This window comes from Bos indicus x Bos taurus, chromosome 3, assembly GCF_003369695.1.
Source record: "Bos indicus x Bos taurus breed Angus x Brahman F1 hybrid chromosome 3, Bos_hybrid_MaternalHap_v2.0, whole genome shotgun sequence".
Classification (NCBI taxonomy): Eukaryota; Metazoa; Chordata; class Mammalia; order Artiodactyla; family Bovidae; genus Bos; species Bos indicus x Bos taurus.
The window spans coordinates 113,318,595-113,333,200 of NC_040078.1; the positions used below are offsets into that span (position 1 = coordinate 113,318,595).

A 14,606-nucleotide genomic window follows, 5' to 3' on the forward strand; every position below is an offset into this window, starting at 1 on the left:
CGCACAGAGTCGGATACGACTGAAGTGACTTAGCAGCAGTAGCAATAGCCAACAGGTACATAAAAAGGTACTCTACATCACTAATCATCAGTGAAACGCAAACCAAACCCATGATGAGACACCATCTCACCCCTGTCAGAACGCTTATCATTGAAAAGACAAAAGAGAGAACAAGCATCGGTGAGGCTGTGGAGGGAGGGAGCCCTTGTTCAGGGCCGGTGGGAATGTGAATTGGTTCAGCCACTATGGAAAAACAGTATGGAGGTGCCTCAGAAAATTAAAAAAAGAACTATCACATGATCCAGCAATCCCACTGCTGGGTACCTCACCAAAGGAAACGAAAACAGGATTTTGAAGAGATTATCTGCACTCCCAGGCTCATTGCAGCATTATGCGCAGCAGGCAAGATATGGAAAACCTAGTGTCTTTACTGAAAGACTGGATAAAGGTGTGGTTTATGGGTGTGTGCATACACACACACACGCGCGCGCGCGCGTGCGCGCATGAAGGAATATTATGCAGCCCTAAGAAAGGACATCCGGTGGCTTGAGATAACACAGATAGATACTGAGGGCATTGTGCTAAGTGAGACAGGGCCACCGCTGTATAACATCACTTACATGTGGACTCTATATGATGTGATGGAGGTGTGAGCTAACACTATGGTGGTAAAATCATTCTACAACATATGTCTGTCAAATCAATACACTTATATAGTGTTAGTGAGTTAAAACTGCTCAGTCATGTCCAACTCTTTGCAACTCCACAGACTGTTGCCTGCCAGGTTCCTCTGCCCATGGAATTCCTCAGACAAGAATACTGGAGTGGGTTGCCATTCCCTTCTCCAGGGGATGTTCCTAACCCAGGTCTCCTGCATTGTAGGCAAATTCTTTACCATCTGAGCCACCAGGGAAGCTTTATACAATGTTATATATCAATTAATATCTCAATAAAGCTGGGGGAAAAACCACTCAAAATTTTGTTCACAGTCTCTGGAGCAAAGTAAAAACAGGCAAAATTACATTTTTACTTAATACGAAAAACTGAAGTTGTCTCAGAGTTTGTGATAACAAGCGCTGTCCACCTGACAATGTGAATGACCTGGAATGGGCTATGAGGGAGTGCTCACCAAGAAACCTACTTGAGCTGCTGCTGGTGGCCTCGTAAGAGCCGGCCTGGGCGCTTATTTTCCACTGTCCAGGCTCTGAGGAAGGCTGGGGATGGGATGGAAAACTCCAAGGAGGGCAAGGTCATGGCCTAGAAAAGACACAGACAACTGAAAAGGCATTCCTAAAAGCAGACTGCTTTAGGGAAAAAATGAAGCGCTACACAATGACATCTGAGGGAGACAGCATCTCAAGTGATGATAATATCTACCAAAACCCACAGGAATCTCTCTTAAATGAAATTAATCCTGAATCACTTCTGTATTCCTCTATGCTGAAATCACCTTGAGAGCTAAGTGACTTTCTATTTTCTGAGCCAAAAGCTCCTTTTTAATGATTATGTTTTAGAAAATGAAACTTTAATTTCTATGTGACTATAACTCAAAAGCAGAGGCTACTCAAATAAAAGCAAAGACTTGTCTTCAATTTCCATCTGTGCTACTATCATTCAACAGTGTTTGCTCTGCCAAGGAAATGACTTTCTATTCTGAAATACTGCAGAATCTCTGGATCCAACTGCTAGGCCCAAACCACTGTACTAATCCTGTAGGTGGATATCTATTCATATACTTAGGTTGTATTATATGATGTGGCCAATATTCATCCATTTTTTAACCTAGAAACAGTCATTTTGTATCTTTTAATCCAATATAAAGAAAAAAAGTTGCTTCCTTCTTGTTCTTAAGAGAATAAGATCATTTGCTTTTTTTGAGGAAGGTATTTCAGACAGTGAGGATACACAGGAGAAGTCAATCAATGACTAGTATTTAACTTACATGCCCCTACACTTTTTCCTTTATGAGGAAGAAGGATGTTCATTTTAGTTCACTGAGAGTTAAGATGCTTCTTAGGCATTTTGAGTTGTATTCAACCGAGCCCTTCCATTTGGACAGAGCACTCTGTCTGTGAATATTAATGTCCAAGAAAACAATACAATATCTAGTTTAACATTCTAACATAAAGCTGAGATTCTGACCTCCTGGGCAACTGACAACACAGCTTCTGCTAACCACATTTAACACATGAATCACAATGGTGCAAAAACAATGTAAATAAAGTGAATGCTTTACAAATGTTCCAACAAATGTTTCCCTAAAAAAATCAAAATGAACATAAGCTGCAAGTCACTGAGAAGACAGTCAAATGAAAGCACAGCATGCCTGTCAGAGTGGGAAGAAAGGAAGCCACAGGGTGATGGAACGAGCCCGGGAGCCCCCTGAGCAGTGTGCGTGTGTGGCCTGTGAGGTACTCACCACTGAACATGGCATATAACACATGCCATATCAGAACAGACTGTAATTGAGGGAAAAGGAAATAGAAGAATATATTAATATCTCACTGGAAGCAGCCAGATCACCACTAGGGTTCGCTGTAGGAGGAAGGCTGACCTGAGACTTCAGCTCCCCTAAGGTGGCATCTTCTGAGATTTCAAGGTCTCCCAAGTACCAGAGGGAAACTTCCGCGTGTGCGTCACTGGGAGCACCTGCAAGGACAGAGTGAGACTTCTGACAGGAGCTTTAGATGAACTTAGCTCATATTTCTGAAGTACAGGCTGTGCTGGGATACTGCACACAGGCTTAGTACAATTCTATCCAAGCAACTCAGAATCTGCAGGCTTCGAGTCAGCCTTTCAGGACTTCATGGGGAGGAAGCGGGGTCTGGCAGCCGGGCCGCCAGGGGGCGCAGTGTGGGCATAAGACCGCGCCAGGATGGGTCTGAGGAATTTCATTCACACTGTGCTGTCACTGAAAGCAAAGGAAGCTTCAATGTCCGGTTCTGTTACAGTGAAGGGGGCTGCTATTCCTACTGCCACGGGGAGCTTGAGAGAGAATATATAAAAATTCCTTGAAAAAACGGAATACATTGCCATAATAATAAAGATAATAAAAATAACAGATGGCAAATGAAAGGTAAAGCCAAAAAAAACCCCCCAAAATAAAAAAACAAAACAAGATGGTATTTTATAGAGGTTACATACAAATCACTGTATAATAATAGAATGGTATTATTATGCTATGAATTACAGAACACATAGATTTTGTTGTAATTTAAGTATATTTTAAAAACACACATTTCTGTTGCCTCTCAGCAGAAGCAGTCATTTTACTTTTCTTTACGACACACCGGCTGCTGTAATTCTGTTGTGTTCTCACCTGGAGTGGAACTGGCTTTCCAGACGCTGCCTTGAGAAAGGGTACAATTCGTCTGGTCCTGGTGATCCTTCCAGTGATGCAGCGGCCCCTGAGGCTGGTACCACCAGATGGGCACCGTCAGGAAACCCTGAGGAATGGAGATTTCGAACTGCTGATGCACACAGATTAAGTCAACTTCCACTTCCACAGAGAAACATCTTGGTATAGAAAATGTTCCTGAATTTAGGATTTTTCCTTAAGATGTATGTATTAACCATCATACATTATCATTCACCACTTTTACATTTAAAAGTTTAAAATCATAAAAATCAGTATGTAGGATGAATGGGACTAATGTTCTATAAATTAGGAACTACGATAAGTGAAAAGTATAAACAAACTAACAAAACATTTGACAGAACAAACTATTAAAATACTTTCAGGCATCGGAAGAGCACTGTAGCACAATATACCAGTTACATGCAGTTTTTAATTTATAAAATTTCTAAAGGAACTTTCTAGAGAAGCAACAATCTATTGATCTAAGGTGCATTCCTACATAACATCTACATGAAATAAACCCATCTCCTAAAACACATTCTGTAATTTCAGTTTTACTAACTTGACTGGTTCTCTCCCCTGCCTTTTTTGAGTTAGTAAAGAACCTTAGTAGATCAACTGTGCTACAGTGGTCAATTTCCAACAACAGAAGATGAGACTGTGGGGAGAAAGACATGGATTTTTAAATACATACTTTTCAAGAAATGCATGCTAAAATTTGAATATTTTTTTGTTTATCAAATTGGTGACAATTAATAAATACTCAACTTCCATGCAATAAATAAATAAATGTAAATAAGAGCAAAAAACTCCATTTTTTTATTCAGTTCAAACCTAAACTCTTGTAAATTGGTGCTAGGAGTATAAACTGCTGCCAAGTTTCTGGAAAGTAATTTGGTGTTGTCAAAATTTAAAATGCCCAAACCCTCTGACCCAGCCATTCTATGGTTGGGATTTTATCTTCTGATATACTGGCCCATGCATACTGAGATATTCACTGCAAATTGTTTATGGCAGCAAAAACCATGAACCAGCCTCAAGGTCCCTTTTTAGAAGACTGGTACATTACGGCAGGCCATAACTTTTGACAAAGAAATTTCAGTTCCAGTTCTTTATCCTATGGATACATATGTGCAAAATGGCAAATAGACAGTATTTTTGGCAGTGTTATTTGCATCAACACAAGACTGGGAACAACCTAACTGTACTGGTTAACTCATGGGAGCCTCCATACACATCAAACAGAATGAGACAACATTTTGTGTACGGATACAGCATATATATGGGGATAAACCATTAACAAAGAAAGCTAGGTACAGAATACACTGTCAAACTTATAATCTTTGCTGTAAATAGAAATATGTATATATACATGAATGTGCACACGCATGCTCCATATACACACATGTGTGTATCAAAGTATGCGCTTCTCGAAGGATACAGGGGAAGCTGGCTGCCGGTGGAAGGAGGACAGACCCCATGGGGATGGGGCCTCCTCTTCCTGGCCCAGCTTTTTACATCCTTTATATTCAAAAATTAAAGAGCACAGTATAAAATATGACAGAATTCTTTGAAGTCATGAAAAAGAAAAAGGTAGGTCTGTATGTGCTGATGTGAAGAGATCTTCAAGACATACTAAATGAACAAAAACGAAAACCACAAGGAATAAAACACTGCATAGAATATGATCCCCTTTATGTAAACTTTGAAAAGGCTATGGACATATTCACACTCAACATACAAACAGGTGCAATTTTTTTCTTGGAAGTACAAGAAAGGAAAAATAATTGGGCTCTTTCTGGAGAGAAAGATATAAGAGAAACTTGTTAATCATTCTACATTGTCTGAATTTTCTAATCATAAGCAAATGATTGTCTGAGTGCTAGAATTTGGGGTAATTTTATTTTCCTCTTTATATGTGTCCACATTAATAAAAACAACAACTACTAAATATTGGCCTTTCTGAGTGGTCATATGTAGGGTCTATGCAGAGGAGTGGTGCGAGCCCCCTCACAGAGCCACACTAGGACTGCAAACTTGGTTCAACTCTTTGGGAAAATGATTTGGCTTGTTAATTCCATCTTTAGAATTGTCTTAAGAAGGATTTATATTTATTATTATTTATAAGAACAAAAAGTTTAAAACAAACTGAGATATAGATGATATTTATATAGATGAATTAAATTGTGCTAAGTCATACACTGGATATACTGACTGTTTTTAGATTTTATGGCCCAGTTAAAAAATTAAATATAAAAAATAGGAAATAAAACTGTACATACAGTTGATGGAAGGAAAATATATAAAGATGTAAAGTATGGTAGCTACCTGGTGGAATTTGGGGTAAGTACTCTATACTCGTTATGATTGTATTTCCCCATTTTCACACGATGACAACATATCATCTTTGCAATCACAACACAGAAACTGCTATTTACAAAGTGTCTACTCGGGAGCAAAGTCTTACCAGAGGAGGAAGTTTTCCTTCAATTAAAAGCAAAGTATCTCCAGAACAGATCATAAGCTCTTTCAGCTTTGCATCCTAGAAACACAGAAAGTGAAAGTCTTTTTTGTCACGACTTCTGGAAGGAATAAAGAGACCATTCAATCTTTAAAACAAACAAACAAACAAACAAACAGTGATGCCTCTATTATCATTTCAAGAAATAAGTAGATGAATAATGAAGCAGATATTGAAGAGATGGAAATAAGCTAAGACTATAAAATAATACATCATTATGTATTAAAACTGTATAATTAAGAACTTTAAAAGATTAAAGGAAGGAAGATGGATGAGATGAAAAATGGCAGACTAATTTACAGAAGATAAAATTTTAGTTAAGCTTAAAAGCTGAGCTGGATTTAGAAAAGTCAGAGGAAACAAGGAATTTCTCAAGGAAAGAAGAACATGGCAGGACTTCCCTGGTGGTTAAAGTGGTAAAGAATCCACCTGCTAATGCAGGAGACACAGGTTTGATCCCTGATCCAGGAAGACCCCACATGCCACCCACGGGCCACAGCTGTTGAGCCCGCGCTCGGAGCCCAGGGGCCACAACTACTGGTCCATGCGCCCTAGAGCCCGTCTCCAGCGGAACAGGCCACTGCAAAGAGCAGCCAGGCCAAAACAAAGAACAGCCTCCTCTCGGTGCAGCGAGCGAAAGGCAAGCCTGCGCGGCAACGAAGACCCGGCACAGCCAAAAAGTAAACAAACAAAATTATCACAAAAAAAGAAGAAGAAGAACAAGGCAAAGCCAACGTTAAGTCAAGGGTCAGTATGATTTGCATATATGATTTATATAAAGGGGAAGAGCTAAGAGACTAGATTAATTAGAGTGGGAGGTATCCGCTGGTGAGTAACAGGAAAGAAAACTGGGTGGGAAACAGGTCACAGGTCAAAGAGGTGTGGAACAGAAAAAAAGGAGTTGTCAGTTGCTTTTAAAAAGCCACTCAAGATTTCTGTGAAGAGGATTTTTAAAGATCACCCTAAGTTGTCAGACCTGTGACATATTGATATGAAGTGGGAAATGAATACCTGGGCTTAGGGACGCCAGCTGTAGTAACTCAGGCAAGAGGCAAAAAACGCCAAAATGAAACAAAAGACCAAAAATCAGGGTTTGAACCAGGAGGCCAGCAATGGAATTGGTTGAACAAGAGTGTAAAGACTGACAGGTCTCTGAAGGCCAGGACCAAACATGACCCACGTCAGGTAATGAGGGTAAGCCACATGTAGGGCTGGAAAAGGTTAGGATGAGAAAGACTAACAGCAAATCTGTGAAGTGGAGCCAGTTCTGAAGGTAATGAGTTTGCTTTTAGAGAAACTGTTTGATACTGGTTTGAGAATTAGTAAGAGAAGAAAATGAGGCAGATATTTGACTAGATAAACTCTTCTGACATCCAAACTTTGCTGCTAAGTTGCTTCAGTCGTGTCAGACTCTGTGCGACCCCAAAGACCACAGTCCACCGGCAGCCTGGTGGCTCCCCCGTCCCTGGGATTCTCCAGGCAAGAACACTGGAATGGGTTGCCATTTCCTTCTCCAACGCATGAAAGTGAAAAGTGAAAGTGAAGTCGCTCAGTCGTGTCTGACTCTTCTCGACCCCATGGCTGCTGCCTACCAGGCTCCTCCGTCCATGGGATTTTCCAGGCAAGAGTACTGGAGTGGGCTGCCATTGCCTTCTCCATCCAAACTTTATGTCCTGAAAATTCTTTGAGGTCCACTTCTTACTCTAGGCTGTCAAATTCCTGGCCAGGACTCATAGGGGACTCTCTATTGGCTGTTACACAGCAAAGACCTTTCCCTGGAAAGCCCTGCTTTAAATCAGCCTCTGCTGATGTCTAATGCCAGACTCTCAGTGAACAGAAAGCAGGCACATAAAGCCTGGGGGAAAGGGTTGTACTGAGCACAACCATCTGAGGCCACAGATCTGGACTGTGAGGCCTGATGCTACTTGGAGCGGCAATAAGGAGATTAACCAGGATGAAAAGACACTCAACATCACTGATTACTAGAGAAATGCAAAGCAAAACTACAATGGGGAATCCCCTCACACCAGAGGGGCCATCAAAAAAGTCTACAAATAATAAATGCTAGAGAAGGTGTGGAGAAAAGGGAACCCTCCTAAACTGTTGGGGGGGACTCTAAATTGGTACAGTCACTATGGAGAACAGTAGGGAGGGTCCTTAAAAAACTAAAAATAAGAGTTCAGCTCAGTTGCTCAGTCGTGTCTGACTCTTTGCGACCCCATGAATCGCAGCACGCCAGGCCTCCCTGTCCATCACCAACTCCCGGAGTTCACTCAGACTCATGTCCATCGAGTCGGTGATGCCATCCAGCCATCTCATCCTCTGTCGTCCCCTTCTCCTCCTGCCCCCAATCCCTCCCGGCATCAGAGTCTTTTCCAATGAGTCAACTCTTCACATGAGGTGGCCAAAGTACTGGAGTTACCATATAGCAATTCCACTCCTGGGCATATATCCAGAGAAAACTCTAATCTGCAAAGATCCATGCACCCCAATGTTCACAGTGGCACTATTTACAAAAGCCAAGACATGGAAGCCACCTGAGTGTCCATTGACATATGAACAGATAAGGAAGATGTGGCACACACACGCACAATGGAATATTAGTCCGAAAAATAAGAATGAAATAATGCTATTTGCAGCAATGTGGATGGACTTAAGAGATTATCATACTAAGATAAAAAGACAAATATACACTGCTTACATGAAAAAATGGTACAAATGAACTTATTTACACAACAGAATAGACTCACATACAAAGAAAGCAAATTTATGTTTACCAAAGGGGAAAGTAGAAGAGGGATAAATTAGGATGTTGAAATTAACATATACACATTACTATGTATAAAATATATAACCAACAAGGACCTACTGTACAGCCAAGGATTATACTCAATATCTTATAATAACCTATAACAGCAAAGAGGGCTTCCCAGGTGGCGCTAGTGGTGAAGAACCCGCCTGCCAATGCAGGAGACGTGAGAGACAGGGTTCAATCTCTAGGTCAGGGAGATCCCCTGGGAGAGAGCGTGGCAACCCACTCCAGCAAATGAAAAGAATCTGAAATAGACTATATATATATATATTTTTTTTTTAACAGAATCACTGTGTTGTACACCTAAAACTAATACTCTAAATCAACTATACTTCTATAAAAATCAAAAACAAGAGGAAGAAGAGTAACCAGACTCCAACCATCCTATAATAACTTTGCTCCTACGTCTTGTCCTAAGTGTCTGGCGGAATTTAGAGATGCAGCTTGAAGCAGAGCCTAAGTGACTGGCTGCTAAGTTGAATTCTGCCATCATCAACTTGCAAAGAAACTCTGAGATTAAAACATTCAGGTTTCAAAATTTAGAGCATATCTTCAAATTCTTCACTGGTTTAAATGTCCTTTGTTCTCTGTAGTTCTCTGCCTCTTAATGAAGAACTACCACTAGAGACATATTCTCTCATCAAAAGAGGACTCAATATATATGTTAGATATGTTCCCACTTAGCTGAAACTTTCCCTCTGACCCTGAAAAAACTACAGTGAGAAGAAATGAAAGTAGATCCACATACGGATTCTTGTATCCTAAAAAAAGTAAGCTTTCTCTAGAATTTATTTACATGAGTAGGGTGATATCCTTAGGAAAACACAAAACAATCACTTTACAAATGAAATGTATAGAAATAATCTTACTTCTTCACATAAAGGCTCCCCAGCTTCAAAGCACCAATCCATTTTTCGTAAATGCCATGTTTCTCCTAGGAAGGAATCAAAATCAGGATGGAAAAAAAAAGTCAGAAAAATATGGTTTATGAGTTTTCCAGGAATGACCCTTCTGGATAAATGAATATCAAATGGGATATAATCTAATAATTGTTGACTAATTTTAAAAGTAAATCATCTCTTCAGAGCATGAAAAAAATTAACTTGCTGCCCCAACTTGGTCAATCTTCTGTCTATTCCACCAAGTACTATATGCCTGCAAATAAAAATACTTGGTACTAGTATGCAGCATCTATTTATACCTTTATTATTTACATGTACATATGCATGTCTACATCACACGTTAAGTGTAAACAGATATACATACAAGCATAGAATCCCTTCTAAAATCACGAAGTTGTCCTGGACGTAAATACATGCTAACATTACTCAGCAACTGGTAACATGTACAACAAAACTGTTCCTGTCAATCAGCAGTTAACCTAACAAAAAACTTCGTTCAGCACAGCAGTTTAATGAATTGGGTATAAAAGAACATTTACGAATGTTAATTAGATTTCAGATTTTCACCATGTTTATTACACTGACAAAATGGGAAGAGAATTTTTTTTTGAGGACAGGGAGCTGAGTAAAAGTTGAAAATCTTGGTTACTAAAAAATTAGTGATGTTTTATAACAGTCAACTCCCCCACTCACCAAAAGAAGCTCCAGACCAGGAAATAAACACAGATCTCATATTTATCCTGCACAGGCCACAGGTTTTGAATCCCCTCTTGTGGCTCAGACGGTAAAGAATCTGCCTGCAATGTGGGAGACCCAGGTTCGATCCCTGGGTTGGGAAGGTCTGCTGGAGAAGGGGATGGCAACCCACTCCGGTATTCTTGCCTGGAAAATTCCATGAACCCAGGAGCCTGGTGGGTTATAGTCCATGGGGTCACAAAGAGTTGGACACAACTGAGCAACTAACACTTTCACTGTAGACCCTCTTTTGTCATTATTTCTAGTTTTAAATGCAGCACAGGTGTCGCTTCATTGGTGTCTGACTCTGTGCGATCCTATGAACTGCAGCTGGCCAGGCTCCTTTGTCCATGGGATTTTCCAGGCAAAAATACTGGAGTGGGTTGCCATGCTCTCCTCCAGGGGATTTTCCCAACCCAGGGATTGAACCTGTGTCTCTTGGTCTACCTGCATTAGCAGGCACTTTACCACTAGCACCAACTGGGAAGTCTCTTTAAATGCAGTAAGTTGTATTGATATTTAACTTAATCTAAGTATGTTTAAAAAAACAACACCAGTAAATTAAGAGTGAACACCATTACGTCACAGCACAGCATGGCAGAAAGGAATCAAGAGTTGTGATAATCAGAGCAATCTAGCTACTTGTGGTATAACTCTGGGTGAGCTGTTTAGCCATTCTCTGCATCTGAGAAATGGGAACAAGTGAGGATCCCTGCTGGGAGGACTAGTGTGGAGATGAAACAAGATAACACAGGAAGTTCCTAGAAGAGTGCCCTGAGCCTGAACAAGCAAACGTCCCTGCCAGGTGATGGAGCCCCAGGCTTCTACTCTGGTGCAGAGGAAGGGCAAGCACTCAGTCTACTGAAACCAGCTTGATGCCGCCTCAAGCTCGCTCACATGGCTCCACCTGGGTAGCCACTTCAAGATATCCTGGGTTTATTTTTTTCATTCATATTTCCTTCTTTACACAGAAATACTGGCATCAAACACAACGTACTGAAATGCTGAATTAATGAGGTTAAAAAAAAATCGGTAAAGGATCCAGGAAATTCCAGTGGGTCTAAATCTTAACCTCATCTCTTCTGTATCTCTGCTGGATCCTATCTAGGCTCCTTCCTTAGAAGGAGGCTAACCTACACTTAATTTTCTTTTAGCCTGCAAAGAAGAATCAGGAGAATTATGTGCATAGCTGACAACCCTGGAGAAAAGCAAGTTTGAAAAGTTTTCATTAGGCTTATAGAAAATGCATTACAAGTAAAGGACGGGGACAAGCTTATGCATCATCATAGTCTGTAACCCACCTGTGAGGCCACATTTGTCCAGCATTATCTTCAGACACTGTTAAGAAAAAAAATTATGTTCATTTGTAGTTCTGTTTCTGAGTTACAGTACGAGAAACACCTTTCTTTTGATCCTGGGACTATCTGAGTCTGATTACATTTAACAACTCTCAAATAGATAAAGACATACATGGTTAACTGGTTAGGTAAGCACTCCTTAAGGGCTAAGGAGGTGCAAACTCAGCAGAAAAAAAAAGCTTTCAGTGTTCACATCCAGAACCTGTATGTTCTTCCACTTCCAGGTCTGCAGTATGATTTTCTTATGAGGACTAACAGTGTATTTCTGACCAGATATGATTAATTAGGTTGCTTTCACCATGACTTCCTGCTGGGGTCCAGCCCCAGCAGGATCCAGGGGTACCCTCAGGATGACAGCGTCGGCAATAAGGAAAGTAAAAGGGGATAGAAAGAGGCTTGATCTTCCTTGGTTTACATGGAACTTGCTCCGTTCATGGAGGCCGCAGGCACCCTCTTGGTGGGGTGAGGACGCAGGACACCCTCTCCCCGATGAAGACGCAGGGCGCCTTCCCAATCGGGTCTTAGAAGCCCAGGCAAAAAAGTGAATTCAGAGAGCCCTTGTGCCCCAAGGAGTCATCCTGAAATAAGAAGAGAGAGAGAAAGAAAGAAAAGGAAAGAGAGAATGACATGGGGAGACCAAGCTTCGGTGAGCGAGGCCCATAACTTTATTTTCAAAAGGAACTTTTATACCTTGACTTGTACATAGAGGGAAATGAAAGATGCAAAGTCATGCAGAGTCAGCCCAAACATTACATCTGTTTTGTCTTTATTGAAGCCAGGATTTTTTTCTGCATACCTTTCCCATAAACAATGTTGTGTACATTATCTTCTGGCCTTGGAGGCCTGTGGACATTTTATGACCCTTTTTTGATAAAGGCTGCTCAACCAGAAAACTTATTTTCCCTTGAAGTGTTTTTTCTTTGTATTTCTAATCTATGTCAGCCTCAGAAAGTGCTAAACAGAGTTACATTCTCATGGAGCAAAGGTGCAGTGAGTTACAACAAAGAAAGGACCAATTAGCTCAAAGGTCTGATGTGGCTGATTCCAAGGCTGCTGCTTGTTTTTTTACATTCCAACTATGTTAACCAATGCACTCCCAGGTGCACAGTGGATAAGGGATATGGGCACTTGGCAGCAAGCATTGGCTCAACAGTGAAATCCTACACCAGCCCTACTCTAATAGTTTTTAACTCTTCGAAAGGCTCTATATTTTTAGAATGTTTTCGGCTTCCCGTGTCTCTAACGGTTGGGAGGCTGTGAACAATCACACGCGTAGCTGCAAGAGTCTGGATAAAACTGTCAGGCAAGCTAGAAAGCCATCAGAGGGGTTTGAATTGAAACACTCCTATCATGCCCAAGAGACTTAACTAAAGCCCTAAGTTGACTTTTTCCAGAGAAAGGTGGTCGGGGATAGCCCCCTGTTAATGTCAGAAGAATTGGTGAAAGGTACAAAATAGTAAGACAGACAGATTCTAGTTTTGGGGTAGATGCTTGAGCAGATCCAGGGGGTCCCTCGAGTCATGATCTGCCTTGCTCATCATGGCTCTTCCACATGACCTTGTCATGGGTGGGATCTCCCGTGCTGGCTCCCAGCAACTTCCCAGGTAAAGAACCCGCCTGCCAATGCAGGAGACCTACGAGACATGGGTTCCATCCCTGGGCCGGGAAGATCCCCTCAAGGAGGAAGTGGCAACCCACTCCAGTATTCTTGCCTGGAAAATTCCATGAGCAGAGAAGCCTGGCGTGCTACAGTTCACAGGATTGCAAAGAGGCAGACGTGACTGAAGTGACTTAGCATGCAGAGATAAGTAAACTCTGATTCTCATAAAAGGAGATTAGCTTTTATTTATCCAAGAAGCAACTGATCATACACCAACTCACAAGGGGAAAACTCTGCATGCTATGAGCTCACAGCACAATTCAGTGAACGATACATGATGAACAGACATTAGAGCAAAACAACAACAGTCATTAAAAACTCCCAACTTCTTGAGCTGAAAAATATTCTTAAATAAATTTAGGGCAAAGGAGTAAGTAAAATTTGATTTATGCTATAACCGAGCAGAAGGGAGAGGGCTAGGGATGATGACCGCTGCCCTGCTTGGCTTACAGGAAAATGGCAAACAATCCAGACAGCCCTGGATTGACAGGGGAACGTTTACATAAACTAGAAAAGGTCTTAAAACAATTAAAGGCTACAAGAGGTTTATATTTACTGGCTTTAAGAGATGTTTAAAATATTTTAAGTGAAATGAAGTTCTAGGATTCCATTTATGATTTTAAAAGAAACCAAGTCAAGCTCTTATTTCTACATGTACATACATACTACACATTGGTACACATGCAGCAAAGGTGTGGGAGGGTACACTATTGATGTGGATGGGATTACATTATCCAGTGCAAAAGTGACTTCTGAGGAAAGGACAAGAATAGGGTGGTAACTAAGGAGGACTTTTAGTCACCTGTGAAGTTTAAAAAGTAAGACTAAATCCACAATTACCTGTATGATTAAAGATAAAAGCAACTATAGAATTAAAGATTGTTTAGAAAATGATGACAGGAACAACATAGAATGGGGCCAAAGAAAACTGGATTCAAAGAAAACCACAGTCTCAAAGGCCTCTATTATTTAAGAAAAACGAGCGATTAAGCATTTAACTTAACTGTTTCTGACAGAGGAAACTACCAGTATAAAGGCCTGTCTGAAGAACAGCACAGAAACCAACGTGGCTGCAGTAGACCAAGTGAGAGTAATAGTTACAAGTTCTGTTTGTTTTTTTTTTAAAGATACCAAAGGGCCAGATCACAAGGGCCTTAAGGTCACTCAGGGGCTCTGCTCTCATTCCAAGTGAGATGGGAAAGCAGAGGAGGGCTGTGTGTAGAGGACTGACTGACCTTAACTTTAAAGGATTGCTCTATT

The 14,606-nt window shown here is 40.9% G+C and overlaps 1 protein-coding gene across 10 annotated transcripts in view; it reads right to left on the reverse strand.

The window, feature by feature from the left end:
• USP40 (ubiquitin specific peptidase 40) overlaps nt 1–14,606 on the reverse strand; it is an 89,705-nt gene that overhangs the window by 18,804 nt on the left and 56,295 nt on the right. For 6 of the 10 annotated variants that reach the window (XR_003510441.1, XM_027537958.1, XM_027537955.1 and 3 more), the window contains 6 exons: nt 11,630–11,666; nt 9,561–9,625; nt 5,826–5,900; nt 3,320–3,446; nt 2,555–2,649; nt 1,142–1,257 (listed from right to left, as the gene is read on the reverse strand). Coding sequence is in view for 5 of the 10 variants with exons in the window: in XM_027537958.1 (XP_027393759.1) it covers nt 1,142–1,257; nt 2,555–2,649; nt 3,320–3,446; nt 5,826–5,900; nt 9,561–9,625; nt 11,630–11,666 (515 nt within the window). In the remaining 5 variants the exon portion in view is untranslated. Of the gene's footprint in view, nt 1–1,129; nt 1,258–2,419; nt 2,460–2,505; nt 2,650–3,319; nt 3,447–5,825; nt 5,901–9,560; nt 9,626–11,629; nt 11,667–14,606 lie in introns of all 10 variants that reach the window. The other 4 variants (XR_003510446.1, XR_003510442.1, XR_003510444.1 and 1 more) reach the window with 4 other exon arrangements.